Source organism: Melanerpes formicivorus, unplaced genomic scaffold (genome assembly GCF_026170545.1).
Source record: "Melanerpes formicivorus ecotype bairdi unplaced genomic scaffold, bMelFor1.0.p_v2 SCAF_11, whole genome shotgun sequence".
Lineage (NCBI taxonomy): Eukaryota > Metazoa > Chordata > Aves > Piciformes > Picidae > Melanerpes > Melanerpes formicivorus.
This window is the reverse complement of record NW_027142363.1, coordinates 12086599-12111459: the sequence shown is the minus strand read 5'-3', so window position 1 is coordinate 12111459 and position 24861 is coordinate 12086599. Positions and strand designations below refer to the sequence as shown.

The window sequence follows — 24861 nt, the reverse complement described above, 5'->3', positions numbered from 1 at the left end:
GCGGCTCAGGCCTCTCTCCCGCCCCTCGCGCGACGGGCAAGTGTGTGCCACCAATGAGGAACCGGGAGCACCACGGGGACCCAGCCTTCTCCAGCCAATCCGGGCTCTGTCAGGCCCGTTCTTACGCCGATGGGGTCAGCGGGCAAGCAGTAGAGCCGGGGGCAGGAGGCTTCTGAGCTCCCTTCTCACCTTCAGCGGGATGTGCCTGTGGGGGCTAGGCGGCCCCTTTATTTTGCATAAGGGTAATTCAAAGCGAAAGGACGCTCTCCTCCCCCACTCTGGTAGCGCCCCAGTTGCCGGTCCCGCTCGTGGGAGGTCACACAGGGCAGCTTCTGGGCGCTGCGCCCCGGACGATGTAGCCCACTGGGCGGCACCGCACAGCCTCCTGGGCCGCGTAGTCTCTCTCCTGTTGGGGGCTTTGGAGGGGGGGAGGGGGGAAGGTGTGGTGTTAGGGGTTGCTTGCTCCCGCCTCTCTTGTGGTGAGCGACAGCTTCTCTAGCCACTCCTGCCTTTTCTTTTTTTCCGACTGGCGGCCTCTGTGACCAACCATGAGCTCAAGTGGGGCCTCTCAGGACGTCGGGGTTGGGGACGGGGCGTGAGGGTGGTGTCCGTACTTGCCGGAGGGCAGAGGTGGAAGCGCGGCGGAAGTAGTGGTTTGTCATAGCAACCACCGGTGGCGGCGGTGCTTCCTGTGGGCCGCCCGTGTGTCTTCCCGGCTGCTGGGGCCTTTTCTCTCTGGTGACCTTGGGTGGGATTGGAGTCCCTCGCTTTGGTGTCGTCTCAGGTTTCCTCCGCGCGTGGTCCTCGGCAGGCGCTGAGGGGCTGCTGCGGCGCCGCGGCTGTCGCGGTGCGGAGCCAGAGGCGGGCACTGGTGAGGCATTGGCCACTGTCTCCTCGCTGCCTCCTCCGGTGTGTTAAAGCGCCGGTGGCGCTAACGAAAGCTACCGCAGCATGGCAGCTGCTGTCAAGGGAACGTGTGGGTACTGGGGCCGGAGCGCTCTGAGAAGCCGGCCAAGTGGCCCGGCACCGCCGAGCTTGGGGCCGATAGGGCTTGTGCCAAGCCCCGGCTGAGGGCGGTCTCTTCAACCTCCTGCGTCCCCTAAGGTGTTCGGGCTGGCTGTCAGGAGCAATATAATGGCAGAACGGTTTTCTTCTTTTTCTTGTAATTTGAGGGGCCTTTGTTTTGTTTTGTTTTTCAAAGGCTCCTGATTGTTGCGGACAGCTGAGAAAGTCAAGCTGAGATTTTTAGCGAAGTCCTATGTAAGGTTCCTTTTATTCCTGCGCTAGTTATATTGCCCTTTGCCCTGACGTTGTCTGAACAGGTATTATAGTTTGGTTGTTGTGTCTTTTTTTCAGATCGCTATGAAGGCCTTGTATTGTCAGCAAAATTCGCATGGAGAGGAAATGACATTTGTCTTCCAGGAAAGAGTGAGTTCCGATCATAGTAGCACTATTAATCATTCAATGGAAGAAGAGAGTGTGGCTGAATGCCACAAGAGAATTGAACAGCTAACTCTTTTGTAGATTAAAAAATAAAGAACTGGTTTAATCGTTGCACATACAGACAAGTAAATAAAAGTAGGGGAGGTATATATATATTTTACCATGATCATACAGCACCTGACAAAGACCAGTGCCAGATTTCTCTGCAGTTTTGGTGCCTATACTTTTCAGGGCGGGGAATAATTGCAGGCATAACAAGTGTGACCTGGCTTCACATCTCCTTGTTGGATGTTCTGGTAACCAAAAAAAAAAATCTTAGAAATACAGCTTTAGTAATTTGTCATGTTTAGAGCATTCCTACAGTTATTTTCTTTCATCTTGTGAGTTCTTTGTTGTTAGTGAGGACTGAGATCACAGTTCAGCCTTTTTCTCCAAGGTAAGTTTCTTTGTCTAGCCACCTGTTTTCTTACCACTTAAAGGAACAACAAGAAGACATCTATTTTTCTGTCAAATTTAGATGAAACTATTGTGCTAAAGAGTCTTTGTCAGGTTAATGTAATCATACATTGGGTAAGAGTACACGTGAGCTTGTGGCATATGGATAATAATGGATGTCAGTGAGTATGTTGATGCCTCAAGGGTGTCTGAGCAGTAGAAAAATGCTTGCATCATTTTGATGCTGTGAACCAGTGTTCTTAAATCTCTTCTAGGTACAAAATAAATTACTATAGATACCCATGCATATGCATGTAACTAATAGATACCTAAATATACCTATGAGCCACATAATATCAAAGGGGAACAATATACTACTGGTGAGAATCTTGCTTGAGCTGCTGCAAAGTCCCAGAAATGAAGACCATCTAACAAACTGCCTGAAGAGAAGGATGCAATGAGATAGATGAATTTGATACAACCAAGGTTGTAATCCTGGAGGAGTCTTAGATCTGTTTAAACTAATAGTGAAGTTGTACTTATGCTGAAAAGGGTTTGTTCACCTTCCAGTGGCACATTTTTGTTCACTTTATGAATCATACAGCTATAAGGTGAGATGAGATCAGCTTATTTATCCAGGTGGAAGCTAGTCAGCTTATTTATCCAGGTGGAAACTAGTCATCTGCTACAAACTTGTTCATATGATTGTGATGGGTCTATGCTTGCTAGCTCCAGCACAAAAGAGGAGAATGGGAATATGTAGATACTGGCAACAGGTGAGCCAGACAGCTCTGGTACAGTCTCAGGTAAGCTAAAGCAGATCTTGAAACTGTACTCCAGTGCACAGACTGTCTGCCTACTTACCTATTTAAATCTATTCAGACAGGAACTGCTTGTGCATGTGTAATGACCAGCAGCATGGAACCCTCCTCTTAAATAAAAATAAATGTTGAAAAAAGTGAGGAAAAGGAAAGCTAGTTGGCTGAGGAGACCCTAATAAAACAGAAGGTAGATCGCAAAAAGTCAATAGATTGAATGAAGAATTTCCGTAGCAAAACTTCCTTATGTTGTGCCTGGTCAGTTCCTAATAATGACACACATAAATGATGAGGGAAGGAAGCACTTAACAGCACAAACATTTCATTGTTTCTTTTTGTTCTTAAAACTTGTATTCTTTTATAAAGAAAAGCAATTTTACTGTGTGCATTGCAACGATGCTTAGGCTTATTGAAGTATGCATACCAAAACAATAGTTCCAAAAGACAACGTAGTCTTATATGCACATATATCACATAAATCCCATAGATTCTGACTCTTCTATTGTTGTTGGTTTGAGTTTGGGGGTTTGGTGTTGTTTGTTTTTTTGTTTGGGGTTTTTTGGGGGGCTTTTTGGCTTTGTGTTTTTGTCTGTTTTTTTTTTAACCAGAGATGCAGTGTTCATGTAGTTCAGCAGTTAACAACTTTTCTGTTGTGTGAAACAAAGGGCGAGAGCCCACTCTGGTTTGTTTGAGGAGCTGGGGTCAGTCTGACTGGCAAAACACCTTGCAATTTTGAAGGAACAGCATGTGTTTAATTGAGCTGGGGTAAGGAAAAGATCAGCTCAGTATTCCTTTTACAGAAGTTACTCTTCATGTTGCTAACCCTAGCAGAAAAGTAACAGCTATGTCTTGGAAAAAGGTTTCTTTTTTAAATCACTTAAACACTTAATGTATCTTAACTTCAGCAGTAGAAACAAAGCTCTCCAATAACTTCCTGGTAAGTGTTTCAATCCAACAAACAGCTACACTGCAGACTACAATGTAACAAGGAAATGTATGATTTTGCTGCCGGTACCTGGGCTGACACTACAGCTATGGGGAGTCAGAATTCAACTTGGCATATTAAATACTTTAAAGCAGCAGTACCAAACTACTTAAAATCACTTCAGCTATCAATTTAAAAAATAAATGTTGAAAAAGTAAGGGAAGGCTTCATTAGTAGATCACTTTTGAGTGTAAGGTTTCCATCATTTCTGGGGTTTAACACCAATTCTTATCAGGTCTGTTTCTTTGATGTCATGTAGACTATTTGAATACTTAGTAAGTTTGTCAGACATTCATGTGAAAACTCTCTTAAAATTCTTCATCGCTCTTGCAATATAGAGTTAATATTAAATATTTGCTTCCTTCTATTTGTTAGACACTAGTACATACTAAAATTTTCAGGTAAGGGTGTGATAATGTGCAGAAAATAAACCAACAAACAAACAAAAAAAACCCTCACTAAAATTCCAGAAAAATAATGCCAGTATCTCCTAAGGTTTAGTAAGGTCTAATAGTAATATACATATATAGTCTAAATGACATTGTAAGTATGTTGTGGTATCAGTTTTCTTTTCATTGGAGAAACAAAAGTATGAAACTATGTAAAACAAAAGCAGTGTAGAAAAGTGGTTTCAAGAGCTTCAGAGGATCTGCTAGCACATTCATGTTGCATTGTATAATGTAACATCTGTACATTTGTCCTAGGAAAACCTTCCTCCTCCAGGAGACTATGATGTGAAGGTACAAGTTAGAGCCTGTGCACTGAGCTGGATAGATACAAAGGTATTTGCTTATATTTTTTAATCAAAGCTAGAGGTGTTTATGGTTTCCGTTGAAGATCTAAGCTAGGGCCTTAGCTGGTAATAGGCACAATTCCATTTATGCCATCTGAGGATACAGCTTTACTGCTGAGAAAGAGGCCACAGGATTGATGTGGTATTCTCACATATCTCTTTAAAGGCACCTGTAATTTGGTTCCTGATTTATGGAGAAAGCTCAGCTGTCCTTTGTTAATTCTGTTATAGAAAATCCCTTTTATCATCCTCTGCATACTGACTGGAAATCACAGTTTGGCTTGCCTGATAACAACTCTGGCTTTGTCTTTCTTTTATTTGTTGTTGGGGCTTTTGGTTTTTTATGCGTCTAAATTTAAATACAGAAAATCAGTGCAAAGGTTTTAATATGAAATGAGTAGTGTGTGTACTTTTTTTTTTCTTCTTCCCTAGATAACATTTTTGTAATGGCCCACTTTTCTTACTGTGAATGCCAAACACTGTGTGATGATAATATATATGCATATCTTGAGCCTTAGTAAGAATGTTGTAATCATTATTTTCATTTAGCTTCTCTCAGAAATTAAACTGGAGAAGGAGTTTCTGCCTGTTGGTCGAGAAATTTCTGGAGTTGTATTAGAAGGTGAGTATAATTGCCTTGGGAGAGCCTGGAGTAAGACTTAAGGTCTCATTATCCAGAACAAATAAATACTATTTGTGTGGTACACCTTTAATAGTAGGAACTATTTGCTTGCTTAATGAGGTTTTCCCTGAGTCAATAATTAATACTGAAATGAAAGTAAGAAAAGGAACTGAACTGTAATTCCTGCATATCTGTTCAGAGTTCAAAAGAAAAACTTGCATGGAAACATTCTAAATAAAATCTGATGAGATCTTAAGGTATTCTCTGCACATGCTGTAACAATCTTTAATTTGTCTAAAATCATTTGTTCATAGTGAAGACAGAGTAACACTCAGCAATTTGGGCAGTGTTTCGGTGACACCTCCACCTTTGATACATGGTTTAAAGCCTGGGTCTTTCGAAAACAGATACGTGTGTGTACTTGCGTGTAACGTTTGTGGAGGGGGTGCCAAAGTGAAGTGAATTAAACAGCTGGGTTTGGTATGTGCACATTAATTGGGGGGGGGGGGGGGGGAGGGAATCACTGTCAGGGTATATTTTTATTTTGTGAGCTAGTGCTTTCAAATGCATGTTCAGTTTCTGTTGTAAACATTTGTCTTCATGTCTTCTTTCCTCTTTTTCATATTTCCTTTTTGAGTTGGAAGCAAGGTGACCTTTTTTCAGCCAGATGATGAAGTGGTAGGTAAGTTAACGCTTGTTTGCCTTATCAACTAACATAAGTAGTAATCTTTTCATAACAAATGGCTGAAGTTATAATCATTGCTAAAGATACAATTAGAGATATGTTTTTCAAAGAACAAACTGTTGTCACATGAATAAATTCTTACCAATTAGAATTCTGTACTGAAAGTTCACTCTTATGGAAGTGTTTTGGTTACAAGGATGGAAATTGAGGTCCCCAGCTAGTGTAATTTGTCATAGTCCTGCTGCATCCACCAAATCTTTAACAGTATATGCCTGGATTCAATTAGCTGTGTAAAATATGTGCTCTAAAGGCAATCATCTGAATACATAGACAATTACTTGTAACACTTTCTTTATGTAGTTAATACTTATCTCTTGATTTCTGTGAGTTACAATATCTATATGTTTGTTTCCTCCCTTCTTGAGGGTGATATGAAAATACACTTTTAACTGCTAGTTATTGAAATCTTCTTCAAGCATACTGAAGACTGTTCAGTTTTTTCTCAATGACATCATCTTCTGCTTGAGTAAAGAAATGAAGTGTGGTCCTTATTTAAACATCCAAGTGGGTTCACCAGTTCTTTCCACTGTTTTCTGAGTTGCTAAAAGCAATGCATATTATGAGGTGCTTTGCAGAATGCAAGTCCACATTCAAAAAGAAACACTGATCAAGCTGCTAGTTTTCCAGAATCTTCATTTTTACTACACATGAGAGTTCTTCAAAGCAGACTTGTTTCCCCTCCAACTTAACCACAGGGAGTCCATGTTTTATGACCCTGCTGTGACATTATTGTCAGATAAGCCAATCAGAAAGACAAGCAGTAATCACTACACTACTTTTGTTTGTTGCTTAAAACTGACTTGGGGTCAAAAATCACACAGAAGGTGCTGGGGGCTTTTCTTTCCCTAGTAAAACTTTGGCAGACCTTTTATATCATTAGCGTAAATCTAATGGAGTAAGATGCATGATTATTACTGTTTATTGGCCACAGAAGGTGTGATCCTTACACTAAATGACATTAATGTATCATTTTATGGGGTACAGAAGTGGCTTTGATTAAGTAAGTTGAACAGTTATGACCTGGCATTTTCTGATCTTGCATATGGATTAACATTGAACTATGAGTAGTGTCATTATTGTGAACACTATTACTCACTTGGTTAAATATCTTACTGACCTATGCTGCATCTGTTGAATGTCTGAATATACTCTTTGTGTTTTGATCACCTTATGTTGTAGCTGAAGGAATACAGTTTCAGTATGTAGTTGAAAACAAAACACACACAAAAACCCAACCAAAAAACCCACAAACAACCAAAACTCCTCTGAATATACATCAGTGGATCTGAGAGGTCTAACTAACATTCTAAGTGGCTGCAGGAATTAGGATTCATTCAAATACAGAATAAGTAGTTTGAAGCAGCTGAGCTGCTTCAGAGTAAGTTTGATGTTCAGGCAATGCAATCCTACTTGGGTCATGAAAGAGGCAGATTCATTTTCTCTCAGACTTCCATTTTCTGTGGTTTTTATTCTTGACTACTGCATGTTTGTGAATGCAGGTACAGGAAAGCCAGAATTACACATACAGAAATAGAGAAGTGAAGAAGACAGTGTTAAATATTTTTAGCTTCTTTTGAAAGAAAACCCAGCTCTGTACTGAAAGCTCATAGCATTCATTTTCAAGCAGCTGTTCAACATTGTGCATACAACACAGAGGCCATAAAGACAAAATATAGGAGTGAAATACCTCTGCAGTGGTAAATCTTTCCTAATAAACACACTTCAAAGTTACTATTCCTATGAGTTTATACATAGTTAATGAACAAGATTTAAAAGAAAATGAGCTCTTGACTAATTGTTGGGTTACCTCTGTGTTTATTAACATCAAACTGTCCCAAAATATACAATTGCCAGAAAAAACATTCCTGCTTTAATTTTACAAAATGCCAGTCCTTCTATCAATGAGTATAGCCCTGGTATATACTCTTGCTGAGTTTAACAGTAATAACATGGTCCTTATTTATGAATGTATTCTTTTTAATGTAAGAGTAGTACTGGTGGTCAAGAAGCTCAACATGAGCTCTCAGTGTGCACTTGGAGCCCGCAAAGCCAATCAGATCCTGGGCTGCATCAGGAGAAGTGTGGCCAGCAGGGCAAGGGAGGTGATCCTCCCCCTCTACTCAGCTCTGGTGAGACCCCACCTGGAGTACTGCCTCCAGTTCTGGAGCCCCTATTACAAGAGGGATATGGACATGCTGGAACATGTCCAGAGAAGGGTCACGAGGATGATCAGAGGGCTGGAGCACCTCTTCTATGAGGACAGACTGAAGGAGTTGGGGCTGTTCAGTCTGGAGAAGAGAAGGCTCTGAGGTGGCCTAATTGTGGCCTTCCAGTATCTGAAGGGGGCCTACAAGAAGGCTGGGGAGGGACTTTTCAGGATCTCAGGTAGTGATAGGACTGGGGGGAATGGAATGAAGCTGGAGGTGGGGAGATTCAGGCTGAATGTGAGGAAGAAGTTCTTCACCATGAGAGTGGTGAAGCCCTGGAATGGGTTGTCCAGGGAGGTGGTTGAGGCCCCATCCCTGGAGGTGTTTAAGAGCAGGCTGGATGAGGCTCTGGCCAGGCTGCTCTAGTGTGGGGTGTCCCTGCCCATGGCAGGGGGGTTGGAACTAGATGATCCTTGTGGTCCCTTCCAACCCTGACTGATACTATGATACAGTGCCCTCTGGAAGTATTTGTTGTGTTAAATCATTTGTCTATACCTAAAATTATGCCAAGAACTAGTTCTCACTTTTAAAGTTTTTCTGATGCTTCTTTAATCTTCCAAAGGAGATTTTTTTTTTCCCTTTACACAGTGTATTCTCTTATAGATAATAATTTGTTTGGTTAAGAGAAATACAGTAGGAAAACCTCAGACCAGCCCAAAATCTTCTGAGACATATTCTTGAGTTCCTTTCAAAATTAATCTGTTTTATTTGTTGCTCTCAGAATCTTTTAGCAATCAAATATGCTATGTTCCTCATTAAAATAAGGACAGGAAAAAAATAGTCTGAGAGTTAAATTGGCCACAAACACTTGGAAACATAAACCTAAATACAAATGTACCTGCTTAGATGTACTAATGATTAACTAGATTGCTTGCTGATTCTTCCACGTGCTTTGTCACTCACTACCTAAGTAATTAATGCATGAAAGCCCTATGCTACGTGGAGTATTTCTGACAAGTAAGGTGAAAAACCTCATTTTTCACTTGTATCAAATGCTTGATGTGTATAGCACCCATAAAATAAAGGTATATACCTCCATGTTGGAACTTTGTAAGTATTACAAGGTATACTACAGGGTGGGGTTCTTTAAGATGCTTTCTGTCTTCTCCTCAGTGTAAGGGCCATGCTTTTGTGAGTGGTTTTAGAGACCCTGAAATCAATATGAATTGATAGCAATGTTAAGTGATTCCTTAGAGGCTGTCTTGAGTGTTAGAAGAGAATGTGATTGTTCCTGAACTTTTGCATTTGTCAAGAAAAAGTATGTCTTCATTCTGTGTGTTGCTTTTTCTATAGCAAGATGTTAGGATGCAAATTGGTTAGGGTGCCAAGGCTTATTTTAGTTTACTGTAAGGGAATTTTTCTTAACATTTGAAATGTAATATTGTATTATCAAAATCTGAATGATGTTTTAGGATGGGGACATTCTTTCATACTTCTTTATATTTTGTATGCTAAATAAAGGATTAGAGGATGACTTGAGCTAGGAAAGTAAGACAGAATTGATAGTGATGTTGTAAGACACTGTTCTGTTGTGAGATTCTTGCCCTTCTTGCGTTATTTCCTTATTTCATCATATTGCTGTAGAGAGCTGCTTTTAGGCTTTGTATTGTTATTCTGTAGATAAACCCTTGAGACATCTGCAGATGAGAATTGTGAAAGACTGGAAATAGCAGCCAAGTTTGCTGTGGATTTTAAGCCAAAGCCCTTGCTTTTGGTCAAAGTGGAATGTAAGATTTGGCTGGGAGGGAGAAGATAGTACTGTTCTACCAAAGACAGAGAGTACCTGTGTTCAGAAGACTAATCAGATGCCAGATTGGTGTCCTTTGACCAGCAGAGTTTAAATGCTCTGTTGCAACCAGGATGCTTTTTTTGGTTTGGTGGTGGTTGTTGTTTGCTTTATTTCTGCCTGTTCTGTCTTGCTTTCTCAGTCTTGCCTGGGGGGGTCCATTTTTTTTTTTTCCCCTTCAGTTCCTCATTTCCACTCCAGCTTTTTAAAATGTATGCATTCTTGCCTTATCTTCCTGTGCTTTTCTCTGTCCCTTTTTGCTGCCCTTGCTAACAACACATGTACAGGCATCAGAATGGAAGAATTTATGCTGGATGTTAGGAAGAAGTTCTTCACAGAAAGAGTGACTGGCCATTGGAATGGGTTGCCCAGAGAGGTGGTGGAGTCACCATCACTGGAGGTGTTTAGGAGGGGACTGGATGAGGCACTTGGTGCCATGGTTTATTTGATTAGATAGTGTTGGATGATAGGTTGGACTTGATTATCTCAAAGATCTTTTCCAACCTGGTTAATTCTATTCTGTTTTCAAATCTTCAATTAATTGGTTCAACCTTGAGCCAAATTACTGCATTTCATCCAGAATGTGTATTTTCTATTTCAGCACTGCTTTTAAAGAAGCATCTAGATATAGATATTTAGAAGGAATGGTCTGGTTTGGTCTATTCTATTCTATTCTATTCTATTCTATTCTATTCTATTCTATTCATTTGAGGTACCTGTAGTGGTTTTCAGGCTGTGCCCATCTGCAATGAGAGAGCTCCATTTTCTTCTGTATTAGCTCTGGGCCAGAGTAGAAACAGGACCACTCATCACAGTGAGGGCAGCGTACAATGAGTTCAGAAAAAACCTGATAAAAATGAACCATGCCAGTAGCAAAAATCACTTAGTAGTGTTCCCAAAATGCTGTTTGGAGCACCTCTACCATCTTGTGCACTGTGCCCATATTGATTACAGGCTGTTACATTGCCAGATTTTCTGATCCTGTCATAAAACTGACAAGGCTGACCTTAGTAGTAATACTGAATTAATACTGAATTAAACCACAGACAAAGTGGGAGTTGCAATTTCAGTAGGAGCATGTTTTGGTTATTAGGTCTACTTGTTTCAAATTAAAGGTCTGTGTTCAATTGTATTTTCAGGAATTTTACCCTTGGATTCCGAAGAATCTGGTGTTTGTGAAGTTATTCTAGTCCATGAGCATTACTTGGGTATGTAGTTCATATATTTTGGTAACATTTACTGTATCTTTAGACTTCAGTTTAGCTTCTCTAATAGGAAGCTAATCAGCTTGGACTGCTGGGCAAACTAGTTCTGTATATCAGCATCCACTCAACTCTACCTGTTCATACAAGCTTTGTATACTATGTACTTTTAGGGGTTTTTTCTTGGATGTGACTGTTTAAAGGGTTAATATTTTGCTCAAGCCACAGAATATTACTTTTTTTTTTCCACCCTTTTAAAATTTTTTTCCCCTCCTTCTAACTTCCCTTTCTGTGGGTTCATTGTCTTTTTACTTTATCTTCACAAAATCAAATAAGGAGGAACAAAAAGGATTTTCAGGCATGAGGATCAGAGAAAGCCTAGTACTGAAACATCATTTTCAATTATTGTGAATTTCCAGTTTCCCCTTTCTGGGCATAGAGTGCTTTAATGTTTAGAATACTAAATTCAGGGATAGCTATGCTTCTTCTGACCTTGTTTCATCACGTTGAGCAAGCTATATTTACGCCCAAAATAGTTTGTATTGTTTCTTTGACTGTCCATGAATTCAACTTGCGTAGTTATGAAGTCCTTTAAAGTTGCCTATACCAAAACCAAATCCCTATTTTTATTGCACAGATTATTCTCTCCATGTTTTTGGAGGGGTTGTGTTTGGTTTGGTTTGGTTGCTTGGGGTTATTTGTTTTTCACGTGAGAGGTAAGCAAATAATTATGTTGAGTCATTTGAAGATGATATCTTCCTGACTTGCTATGCCAGTCTTTTCCAAAATAAGCCACGGGCTTCTGGAGATGAAAAAATAAGGTTTCTTCTTTCTAACACTTAAAAGTACAAATCAGGCAAGATGAAATCTAGAAGCCTGTGCTGACTTATCACTGTTTACAGTAACTATAGGCAGAAAATATTTCCAACTTTGTATTACTTTGAGTGGCTTACTCTGTGCTAAGTGGTATGAACTCGGAACTGCACAGAGTGGTGATCCTGGTGATGATCCCTAGAAGGATTTTCCAGCACAATCGTAGATGATCCCAGGTGGTCTCATTGCTTAGGTTGTTTTATAGCTTCTCTGATTCAGGTTACATTGCCAATTCTTAGGCTTAAAGGGAGGGACCAAAGTTTTCCAGTTTTTCTGCTTTCCAGCCTGCCTCAAAAGGACTGCACTTACTGTGTTCAGTTCTATGCTAGACGCTCAGCTGGGCTATGATGATTTTCAAGGTCTGCTAAATCATGTAAAATGGTGTTTGAATTTGTGATTTCCAGTTAATAGAGTACTTAATTAATGTTAACTCCTCCAGCTTTAAAGCACATGGGTAGAATGGGAAAATTCTAAAGTATCTGGTAGGCAGAGAAAACAGAAAACAGAGGTGACAAATGATATTGTGACCTTTATCTCTCTTAAAATGTTTTATAACCTCCAGAAGCTGCTTGTACCCAATGGAGTATGAAATCACACAGCATTGTAGAATGATAGGGTTTAGAAGGCACCTAAGGAGACCATCTAGTCCAACCCTGCTGCCAGAGCAGGTTCACATAGAGCAGATTGCACAGGTCTGCATCCAGGCAGGTTTTGAATGAATCTGGAGATGGAAACACTACCACCTCTCTGGTCACCCTGGTCCAGTGCTCTACTATCCCCAAAGTAAACAAATTCATCCACGTGTTTGGATGGAACTTTGCCATTGCTTTTGGCAGGGGGGTTGGACTTTATGATCTCTGGAGGTTCCTTCCAACCTCTAACATTTTGTGATTACCTCTAGTCCTGTCACTGGGCACCACTGAAACACTGTTCCCATCTTTCTGACACCTACCATTTAACTACTTATAAGCATTGATAAGATCCCCCTCTCAGTCTTCTCCAGGCTAAAAAGCCCCATGTGTCACCCTTTCTTCATAAGATGATCTAGTTCTCTAACTATCTTCATAGTCCTTTGCTGTACCCTCTCAAGCAGTTCCCTGTCCTTGAACAAGGGAGACCAGAACTGCACACAGTAATTCAGGTGAGGCCTTACCAGGGCAGAGATTCTAACCTATAGAGAGGCAAAATTAGGAACTCATGGGTTGTAACTTGGATTGTATGTTCTCTGCATCCAAAATATCTTTGTGAAAAGAGACCTTCTCAGATCATTTCTGTCAGGAGCTATGGTAGGAAGTGCATTTCTTTCTTTTTCCCTGTTCAAATACTGTATTTGAACTTGCTCACCAGAGTGCTACAGAAGCAAACTGATTATTCTTGAAATAACGATTGAGTTTTTCACTCTGAGTCCGTGCAGTTGACCTAACGCTGCCACAAGCCTCAAGGTCAGAATATTGCCTTTGTGAAGTAAATCATAATTAGATATGTAGGTGATTTGACCTGTGTGATGTTCTTTGATGTTTTAGAAATTGATGAAGTCTAAAAACAAAATTCTGAGTGAAATGTCAGGGACTTGCTAGGTGTTTTTCCTGATTGTTGGTTTTTTTTTCCCCCCAAACTTAGTTCGTAAACCAGAAAAGGTTTGCTGGGTCGAAGCAGCGGGGACTGTTCGCGATGGTGTCCGAGCCTACACAGCTTTACACTACCTTTCCCAAGTCTCTCCTGGAAAAACTGTCCTTGTAATGGATGGAGCAAGTGTAGGTAACAACTGTGCAATAACTACAATTTCAGAACACAAAGATTGCCTCTGCCATAAATAGTTGTTTTATCACCAGAATAATTGGATTCCTTACAACATATTCAACTTATTGAGCCTCATCTTTCACTCTTGGTAGCACCCTTAACTTAATGTATTAATAGGTAAGGCTCTCCCACATAAGGGACTGAGCCAAGAATACAGTCCTTACATGTTGTGTGGGAAGTGAAGAGAGGTAGTTCTGTTCTGGTGTTTCATATTGACATAGTTTTACCTTAAGCCCTCAGGTGTAACTGGAGGAGAGTGTCTTAATTTTTTTTTAAATACCTTCCCCACCACTGCTCTTTAACTTCTAGATACAAATAATATAATTTGCATTACTGCCATCTTTAGTGCTAGTGATGTGGAGCTTGCCTCAGCAAAGATTCATTAAAGTAAACGTGGCTGGGATTTTTCCTTGGTAGCCCGCCCTTCCTCCAACAAGCAAGCAAGCCCAAAGCTACAAGTTACAGTTGCAGTTACAGTACTTGCATTCCTTAAAGTAGAATCTGAGCTATTTCACTGAAGATAAGAACTATTTAATTACTAGAAGTTTGTTCAGGGCTTCCCAGTCAATGAAAAGACTTTTTTTTTGGCATCAGTTGGAACTAAAGCAGATCTGTGAAAATGCAAATTCCTGGTTCAGACATGTTTTATTGGAGGGGGAAGTTCATTTTTGGATGCTCTCCTCACTTCACCTGAATGTCCTCTGCAATATCATTTTTCTTAAGCAGCATCAAGTTGTTGCTGTAAGTAAATTCATCTGCCTTTTTCCTTCTGCAGCCATTTGGTACAATAGCTATTCAGTTAGCACAGCACAGAGGAGCTAAAGTAATCTCTACTGCATACAGTCTTGAAGATAAGCAGTACCTGGAGAGGCTCAGACCTCCTGTGGGTAAGTTATATTATTTGGTGCTAAAGTTTATACTAAAGAAGGTCTCAAAATAATTTTTTTTTTCTGTTTAGGCTGGAGACTTGTTTCAGTAGCTGAAAACTGAAATGCAAGTTAATAAACTGTCTAATTGAACAGTTTTAAATTTTAATCTGTACTCCATAGGTATTTAATTTCTGGTTTAGGCGTATGCAATGGCATCTTAATTCTTCATTTATATTGTAATGATTGTCAGTATTTTCCATCTCACACAACAGTGCTTGAGTGCTGCCTTTTATCCTAAGTACTCCAGAAGTCTTTTCATTTTACAAACCTGTTGCTTGTGAACATGAAGAAAGCATTACTGAATCGCCAGTATCACAATGTGTAATCTAGGTACCTGAGACAGAGTTCACATGTAACCATATACTTGAGATAAAGTATTCAGCAGACTCAAATTACTACTAATAGTATTTTATCAAGCTGTGTGGCAGCTGAGGACACAGTCTCAGGCTGCACTGGGGAGGTTTAGGTTGGATGTTAGGAAGAAGTTCTATACAGAGAGAGTGATTGCCCATTGGAATGGGCTGCCTGGGGAGGTGGTGGAGTCGCCCTCATTGGAGGTTTTCAGGAGGAGACTTGATGGGGTGCTTGGTGCCATGGGTTAGTTGTTTAGGTGGGTTGGATTGGTTGATGGGTTGGACGGGATGATCTTGAAGGTCTCTTCCAACCTGGTTTATTCTATGTAATTCTATGTTTCAAGTACCATTGGACTCGCTCTTAAGAGGTCTTTTCCAATGCAAACAATTCTATGATTCTATAACTGTAGTTGGACATTCAAAAGCTCTGCATTTTCCTATTTTATAAAGAAGTTTTGTATTAGAAGTAATATATGCATTCATCTATGACTTTTCCATTTCTTCTCCTTGCACTTAAGTTTGGGGGGTGCTGTTCCCTCAAAGTAACAGGGCTGTTTGGACCATAGTCCATGTAGAAGCTACTAGCATGTTCCCTGAGCAAGCTTTTTCTTACTTCCATGCCACACAGTGGAGGAAAGTAGAATATTTATATATTGAGGCAGCTTTAAAATAGAATAGAATAGAATAAACCAGGTTGGAAGAGACCTTCAAGATCATCGTGTCCAACCTATCAAATGAAGGATGGCACTGCGAAGTCCGTGCTTATTGTAGTCCATGACCTTTGCTGTGCAGTGAATAAAAGGTAAAACCAGTTTGTGATAATGATTCCTTCCTCAAAATGCAGACTGACACAGAATAATCACCAAGTTTGCTTTTTTTAGTGTGATTTTTGTTGTCATTTAAGGAAGTATATGTAAGAGTAGCTGTGTCTCTTGCAAGAATGCCTTTGTAGGAAAAGCGTTGTGTAATCAGTTGCCACATCTAAAATAATTCCAAATATATATATATGAGTTAGGGTGAAATGTGATTAGAAAGATAACATCAAGGTTAACTGTCCATGACTAACTCCTTTGTTGTTTACCATGGTAATATTGTTAGCAGCCTTGGCTTTCCAAATGGAGAGCTAGAGCAGTTTCCAAATGTTTCTTGTTCTTAGTGATGCACTAAAACCAGGCGTTGCTGATATGCAGGTGCATATGTTGTTATCCTTCGGTTCTTCTTGCTGGCTCAAGGATAGTAAGCTAGCAGAGGGATGAAATAAGCCAGAGCTGCTCCTTAGGCATGGAAAGAGCAGAGTTCTTGTCAATTCCTTTCTGGCTCTGGAGAACAGAACTGGCAGTGGAAGCATAGAGACAACACAGTGTGCATGTGCATTCTTGGACTGCATGTTCACACACATCTGCAGCATGGGAGGATGATTCACTTCCAGCCTACTGAGTATTTAGAAGTATTTGGAGAGCTGATAATGCAGCAGGAAGTGGAGTACTGTGCAGAGGTTGTTACATAAGAGCAGGGAGAGAGACACCTTTGCTGTCTGGCCTTAATGATCTTCAATAGGGAACTGCAAAATTTTGTGTTGGGAATGTAATAGCTTCTTCTAAGGTCTTCTTTCCCCAGATTTTTATATTACCTCTTTTCTTCTTTCTTCTTTTTTTCCTCTCTTTTTTTCTACTTTGCAAAAAAAACCCAAAAACTATTTTTTTTGCCTTTTTGTATTTCTGAAGTCTTTTTTACTCTAAGAGTAGAGATTACAGAGATCAGAACTCAAAGCATTTTTGTCTATGCTGTTGATATGTAGAGGTTTGTTATGCCAGGGTGAAAGAGTAAATACAAACAACCTAAAACTTTGCTTTGTAGTGTTTTATGGGTACATTTCACTAATGATATGACAACTTTATTAGCTAAGAAATGACTTTGCAATTGATTTTTATTGTCATAGTCCTGTCCATACATCTAAACAGGACTTTGTGTTGCTTGGCATATTTACTTCTTGCTGTCATTTTTAAGTTACAGGAATGTTAATAGAAAATAAATGCTCTAAGTAACCACAGGCTAGCTAGCTCTATCTAAGCTAGCTTCTAATGACTCTGGGTGGAGGCTTTTTCAGTTTTGTGTTTGCTTAGTGGGTTTTTTTTTCCATTTGTTCTGTATCAAGGCCTATCAGTTGTCAATGAGCAGCAGTTTGTGTTATCAATGTACAGCATAAGTAGCTGCTTCAGTAAAATGGCTGAAGGAATCATCTCTGCAGTGAAAAGGGCATCACTGCTGTTGCATCTCTCTGTGCTTGTTTGCAACAGCAGGAGTCACCAGTTGTGCAAATGTTTGTGGAACATAAACATTGAAGAAAAAGGTTTTAATTGCAGCTTTACTTCAAATAAAGTTATACAATGCAGCATTAAAAAGAGAAACTTTAGAATGTGAAAGCAAAAGCCTCTGGTTTTGCATTTTGGGTTTTTTGGGGGAGCTTGTGTTTTGGATTTATTCTTTTCATAAATAAATATGATTCCAATGCTGGAAATAGAAATTCCTGTTAATGTTTAAGGAGTCACATTTAGACCAACAGGATGGGGTCTTTGCATGTCTCCAGTGAAACAGCCTGTGAAAGTAAACTCTGGTAGCAAGTTAGAATACTGAGATTTCTACTTCTCACCAACAGAGAGAGAAACTGAAGCCTTTTTGGCAGTCAGAATAATGTTGTTTTAGAAGCTGTGCACGTCACAGAAGGAGAAACTGAACTCATTCACAAATGTTTGGGATTTATTTACATAATTTTGCTAAACAGAAATCAGAAAATAATCACACTGATTTAAACCAAACTATTGCATTTCTCCTTGGTAGTCAGGATTTGAGTCTAGTAAATCAGAGTTATTCTCCAAGTGAAACTTTTTGCAGAAGCTTCATACTGTGTGAAATTGCTATGTTAAGGAAAAAAAACCTTTTAACTTCTTGACTGAAGAAACTAATAAGAAAAGCATATTATGGGGTTTTACTTGCATGCAAGGAATGTAACTATCATTATTAAATTAATGTAGCATCTTTCTTGAAATATGACCATGTGTGTTCTCTTTAGCCAGATAATTTGTCTTCAGTCAAAGATTTGAATGGTTGACCTAAGAAATTGAATGCATCTTATGATGTGATTGGAAGGAAGAGCAAATAAACATATACAGTATTCAGTATCACTAAGGTTGGAAGAGACCTCAAAGATCGAGTCCAACCTGTCAAAACCCTAACCCAAACAAAGCTAAGCAAAGCAAAAACATAAAAACCTAACTAACTAAAACTGCAAAGCATTACCTGAATACTTGTTAATGCTGCTCTTAATGACCAGTTTCTTGCAATATTTCTTCTTCCTTTCCATCCCCTGTGATTAAATTCAAGAAGGTATACGTCAGCCTTTAGTGGGTAAGTACACGTTGCAAACTTGAGTTTAATCTGTTGCACGTTGCAATTGTGCCTCCAAATATATCTGAGGTTATTTCCATTATAGATTTCTGAGAAGTCTTTGGCCTGTTTAGTTTCTAAATGTTTGTTCTACCTCACAAATATGAAACAAAACTGAAATCCTTAGCTGCTGCTTTTCTGCCCTAGTTATCCCTGATTTTGTGGTTTATCTTTATAACCATTCATAAACAGGGTGTCACATACGTATGAGAAGAATACATAGTAGGGACTTTCAGAAATATTTCAAGAGGAGATACAAATATTTCCAGTTTATTATGTTTTTACATGTTTACTTCTGAGTTGCACTGGGAGACAGGGTTCCATGCCAGAGAGAATAGATTTTTTTTATTCTCCTCTCTGATGTGAAAGGAAGAGGAAGTGGTGGGTGTTATGTAGAATGAGGAGAGACTTGGAAAGTTCTCCTAAAGCATTACTGCTATGGCTATTTGATAAACAATTTGAAAGTTGGGAGGCATGAAATAAGATACCTCCTTATCTTTTGCCCACATTCTTTTGCTTCAATAACATTGCTGCAATAACTCTAGAACTTGTTATTTTCAAAGGCGCTTCTGGAGAAGAATAGCAAAGAATGAACTTTCAGAAGGATTTATGATAATTACAGTGGCTTACTTCATACTTTCTGGCCTAAAAAGGCTTGGGAGTTTTACTTCTGCATTAAGCTAGCATGTATTTTTTTTTGGTGTTGATCTTGCACTCTATTGTAAAAGGTTTAAAAAAACAATAATTAAGAATTGGCTAGTATTTTGACTTTGCAAACCTGCTTGTAGTACTTTCAAATGTTAGAAACTTTCTCTTCTGCTCTGAACCCAAACCTGACATTTTTATTGCAGTTAACCAAATGCACTGCTCTTTCTAGCTCGAGTGATAGATGTGTCAAATGGAAAGACAGATGTAGCAGAAAGCTGCTTGGAAGAAACAGGTGGCCTGGGAGTTGATATTGTTCTAGATGCTGGAGGTATGTAACTGATGGAAATCTGGTCTTCAGAGAGGGTTTTATTAGCATGATTTACAAGTAATATAGATGGAAGCTGCATGGCCTCAAGTGATTACAATTAGTTGCTTGTTCCCATGCAATCTGATACTGTTAGTCATCTGCTAAATTTGTCTGGAATTGTCCTCTCTTTGAATAGTAAAGAAAATGTGTTTAAGGGGTAGAGCTGGGATGTCACTGTTTATGCTGCCGCCTTCTTTTAACACAAAAATTATGCTGTAATCTCCATGGCTGTCAACCTGTATCCTAAACCACTTGTAACAGGTGGAAACTCTGAAGTCACTAATTTTAGCTGAAATAATGGAAGAGCTTCTTTCCATTAAAATGTGCTAAATATATATTGCATTTCCTAACTCTTCTACTTCAGATAGTCTGGTGTGATTAACAGCATAATTGAGTTCCAGACAGCTGTCTTCCATTGTGTGTGTCCATATACATACATTGCAACTCACTTGTACCTGAAAACATAGAACTGTAAAGAATTCCAAGATATGTGGTTTTGAGTACAGCAAGAGATGAACATTTCCTTCTGAACAGAACTTGCTTTTGAATTTGGACGAATTTGTTCTCCCTCCTGCTTACTCTCCAGTGAAATTGTACAGTGCTGAGGATGAATCAACTTCAAAACCACAGTTGCTGCCTCATAAGCATGATATAATTACTCTTCTTGGTGTTGGGGGACACTGGATAACAACAGAAAAAAATCTTCAGGTAAAGAGTCTGTGGTACAAACAAATTTACTGACACAGTGTGTGTTTGTGTGTATATATGTGTGTGTGTGTGTGAGCTTCTGTCATGGTCTGATGGTTCCCCACTGTTAAGTAATATCAGGTTTTGCTTAAAATTTCACATCCAGAAAGTGGGAAGTACGTAATGGGAAGAGTAATTAATGGTTTGTGGCAGGGGGGGTGGGGAGGGGAGGGGTGTTGAGACAGTTTGCAGGCAGTTTCCTCTGAGATGGTAGTCAGCTATATTAATGGCTTGGCTGTAGGGACAAATTTTGAAGGACCTGTTTTGTTTGTCTCTGGATATTTAACAAGGCAGAAAAGCGTCCTTTAAAACTATAAATATTACAAGTTTGCTAAGCTTTAAGAAGGGGTTTTATGTTTGGTGTTTTATAACCATCTACATAAAATAACTATTTAGCCTTTATTTCTGTATAGGAAAGTGTAACTGAATAACATTTTTTTTTCTTCAATTTGTCCAAGCTGGATCCTCCAGACAGTCATTCCTTGTTTCTTAAAGGAGCCACAGTCTCCTTTCTTAATGATGAGATATGGAACTTGTCCAATATACAGCAAGGGAAGTATCTCTATATCCTTTTGATGGTGATTTTGAATACTGACTGCTAATGTGAATGGATGAAAATATAACCAAGAAACCAAGTAAGAGAGTCTCTTCAGTCATGTAACCACAGGCTTAAAGGTCAAGCACAGTGTAGCTAAAATATAACACACACTCATGTTTTAAGCTATTCTCTGCATTCCTTCTACATACCTATCTTTACATGCTTCTTTAAAAGCAGTGCTGAAATAGAAAATACACATTCTGGATGCCATGCAGTAATTTGGCTCAAGGTTGAACCAAGTAATTGAAGATTAGAAAATGTTCAACAAGGATTTTGTGTTATGCACATGACATTTTGGAATTCTTGTTTTGTTTGTTCTTTTGGCCAGTAGATGAATTATCTGTCAATCTTAATGCAATCAGTTTAACTCTAAAAGTTAACATATTTTGGTTTCATAGCTTTTTTTTTTTCCTTATTTGCAACATTATGTACATAAAATTTCTTGAGCAAAGATGTGGGTGTAGGAAGAGGAATGCCTCCCTTTATTTGCATTACCTACATTTGGTCTTAGGCAGCTGGACTCCCATCTTTCTACTAGCATAGCAGTTTTCAGTGGATCACCTCATGTAATCAAAGGTTTGCCTGTTTATGTCTTTAAGGACCCTCCCTGTCCTGTTCTGTGCTGCACTGCAGATTACGAGATCTGCTGAATCACTTTTGCAGCTTAGCGGCAGAGCAGAGGCAGGTGAGGATTAAGTCATTATATTTGTGAAACAGCTAACTGCACTACAAGGAAGTTCTGCCCTCCTCCCCCTGAACTGTAAAGTAGATTAAGCAAAGTCAGGCACACTAAGGAAATATTTATGGGATGCAGGTTATCATGAATGGGATTTATGGGTTGGTATTTTTGTTGAACACTTACTGAGCAGTTACCCACATGAAAAGCAATCTGACTAAACAGTAAGAGTTCTTCTGTGGTCCCCTGGGGCATCTTTAATAACAACAGTATGTTTTTATCACAACGGGCTTTAGAGTTGAAAGGGAAAAATCTGCTTTGTTTTGCACTGGCTTGGCTTTTGGATCTGTGTATTTTGTGACATTCTTGAGCATATGGAATTAATATCATGTGAAGATACAGCCTGAGCTTCAAACATGAACCAGATTGCTCTTAAAGTGAAGGAAGGCATGTTATTTTTTGAATTTCCTGTGAAGACTAAATGCAGCCTCCTCTGTTGCATTGTCATGAATGATAGTCATTAACTCAAAGACCCCTCACAGATGTGCAGTGCTGCTCCAAGCATTCACAGACTCTGCTGTGTTCCCAACTTCATTTTGATTTTTACCTCGGATGCCTATTTGAATAACAGGGCTGGTAACTGGTGACAGAGTCTGTCACCTTCATTCTGCACAGAAGGGGAAGTTGCCAGTCTGGTTGAGTAATGTATTAGTGTGGGCTACATTTGTCCATCTTAACCCTTTCTTTTTCCTCCTTATTTTATTTCTGCATGCTGTTTCAGGAAAGGAGGCTTCTGATATATAAAGAAGTGCATAAATCTGACCTAAAGATTGGAATTCAGGTTAATTTTCATTTTGCTTTCATTTTGGCTGGTGTTGTATGAATACAGGCCTCTTGCCAGCAAACATGACAATCAAAATATGTAACTGTAGATGCATTCTTACCTTGACAGTCCTCTTAGATACCCATCTTAGAAGATATCATGGAGAAATTATCAAGTAGCATTTTCAGGTGAGAGATTTTTCTATATTTTTTTCTAGTCTTTTTTCCCCCCTTTTTTAAATTCAGAATTAGAAGTAGAAAACTCTTGCCAACACTGTGCTGCAAATTTATAGTAGGATTCTCAGGAAAAGATGCCTCACATAATTTTTATGGAGCAGTTTATGGTCTATTTCTGTTTGTAATGTAGCAGGCTAAGCACAAGGAAATTTGGTCAACCCCACAACTGAGCTGTTCTTTCAAAATTGAACAGAAGCAGCACATTCTTTTCTTCATGGAGAAAGAGCATACATATATCTGACTGCTCAGCAGTGTCTGATTGAGAAATGGTGTTAGCTGGAAAAAATGATAAGTCTGTTTAATGCTCCTCTGAGAAGAATGCTCTACTAGAGAAAAAGACTCCCATAAGAGGTTGGGAATGGAAGATTCGGTGCAGGATACTGTATTGCTATTGAGCAAAAGCCTCACCGCCAACCATTCAATTAATCTGCAATTATTTTTTTCCCCTTCCCTATAAGAAGGATGTCTTTTAATTAACTTCTGTTTCCTGTTTGCTTTAGGGCTCTTCTCTTTCTCTGTGAACCCAGAAAAGCTATAAAACTTCTATTTAAGGAGTAAAGTTTACATAGCGAAAGTAAAGTCTATAGCAGTTGTCCCACAATATTTCTGTTTATCTGAGCACGCTCACCAGACACCTCTAACATATTGTTCCATTTTAGGCCTCAGCTGGATGAACCAATCCCTTTGTATGAAGCCAAAGTTTCTATGGAAATGGTTCAGAAGAACCAAGCACGAAAAAGACAAGTCATCCAGTTCTGACACACAATGGACTGATTTCTAAGCCTGTGGAAGATAAAGAAATGTAATCTATTTGAGAAGTAAATTAGTGTACACTTTCAAATAATCCTGTAACTAGAACTTGAAGATCTTTTGTACCTCAGCACCAATGGTCTGAGAAGCTTCTGTGACTTCAGAGTGTTTTTGTGGATCCACTTGAGCAGGTTATTCCCAGCAGCAGCTTTTAAAGAGACAGTTTTGACATACAAATCTTGTCTGCCCTGCCTCAATTACAAATGTCAGGCATGTTTACAGGCAAACCCATTTGCTGTGTATTTTTTAACCATAAGAAATTAAAGGGGGGGGGGGGGGGAGGGGGGGGCAGAAATCTGGTGTTCTTTATTAGTCCTCTCTTCTACAGCCCTTACCAATAGTCACCTTTATATTTACTTTCTGGTTTTGACTGCATTGAGACTGAGCACTATCTGTGGTACACTTAAAAGTCTTAAATCCCCATTTAACGTTGTTTAATTGCAAGACAGGTAAAATCATCAGAATTGGCAAGGTTGCTAGAGGGGAAGGATATGGTACTGACAGTAAATCTAGAGCCCATATGCTCATACTATTGTGCCATTCAAATGATTGAGGCACTTTATGTATCTTGCTACTGTAATATTGTCTTTAATATCTTTCCAGTAAGACCTTCCTGTGCTGTGTACTTTCACTTCCCCTCTCAACCTCAGTCCCATCCTAGCACAGCTCAAATCTGTTTAGCCAATGTTCTCCATTACCATGAGTCTACTGCAAGTCAGCAGTACGGAAGGAACGGCTGGTTTTCTTCCTTCAAAGCATGCAGCTTCCTACTGCCCTTATCTGAAAGCAGAAATGTATTTTTCTGTTCAGCTGTGCTATTCATTTCCACTCTGTGGATGGCTCAAACAGTGGACACTAGCACTTTAAACCAATATAAGATACTGAAACATTGAGTGAAAATAGATGATCTAGAACCATGATTAATTTGTCTTCTATCAGTCATTTGACTTGTACTAGGTTCTTGTTAAATGATGTAAGGGAAGTGTATAAAAGCATAACTAAACTTACTTTACTACTCATGTGATGTAATGCAGTCTTGAATGTAAGTGATGCTCTTCTGCATGTGTACACACACACCTGAACTGTGTGAATCCTTTGAAATACTCTGAAACTTTGTACCTAACTGCTTATTTTTTTTCCTGATATTAATTTTAGCCTAAATGTTTGCCAAGTAGATCAGAGGAAACAAAATAAGAGTTAATAAGGTCTAATAAAACACAACCAACCAGTGACAGAACTGCAGAAGAAAGATATTTGTAGTGTATTTGAGATCTTTAGTCAGTAGATATCTTGCTCCTAGCTACATATATAAATACCTTTTGAACCCCATGTACAGCTAGCACTGAAGTGGTCTTAGCCTTTCAGCTGGGTCAGATTTTGACTGTTTCTAGGTGGGTGTTAAGTTGCTTATTGGTACATTGTGCTGGCTGAGGTGACTCAGCATTTTCTAATGCTCTTAAATGCTAGCTTTAGCTTGATCAAGAGGCTTCATGAGGCTCCCTAAGCTATTGCTTCCTCTAT

At 39.3% G+C, this 24861-nt stretch overlaps 1 protein-coding gene across 7 annotated transcripts; it reads left to right on the top strand.

The window, feature by feature from the left end:
• The first annotated feature begins 91 nt into the window (after positions 1-91).
• Positions 92-23605, top strand: CRYZL1 (crystallin zeta like 1). 7 transcript variants are annotated; one of them, XM_068144564.1, is made up of 15 exons: positions 92-242; positions 1202-1260; positions 1357-1428; positions 4386-4463; positions 5024-5096; positions 5734-5778; positions 10974-11042; positions 13530-13663; positions 14485-14596; positions 18373-18396; positions 19313-19411; positions 20037-20158; positions 20656-20764; positions 22436-22482; positions 23190-23276. In XM_068144564.1, the coding sequence occupies exons 3-14, from the start codon at positions 1363-1365 to the stop codon at positions 22471-22473; spliced, it is 969 nt and encodes a 322-aa protein (XP_068000665.1). In that variant the 5' UTR covers positions 92-242; positions 1202-1260; positions 1357-1362; the 3' UTR covers positions 22474-22482; positions 23190-23276. The 7 variants fall into 7 exon arrangements, with proteins under 7 accessions (XP_068000665.1, XP_068000663.1, XP_068000658.1 ...); XM_068144562.1 differs by having other exon boundaries at positions 94-242; positions 18376-18396; positions 20656-20761; positions 22437-22482; positions 23190-23605; XM_068144557.1 differs by having other exon boundaries at positions 94-242; positions 20656-20761; positions 22437-22482; positions 23190-23605.
• The last annotated feature ends 1256 nt before the right edge of the window (positions 23606-24861 follow it).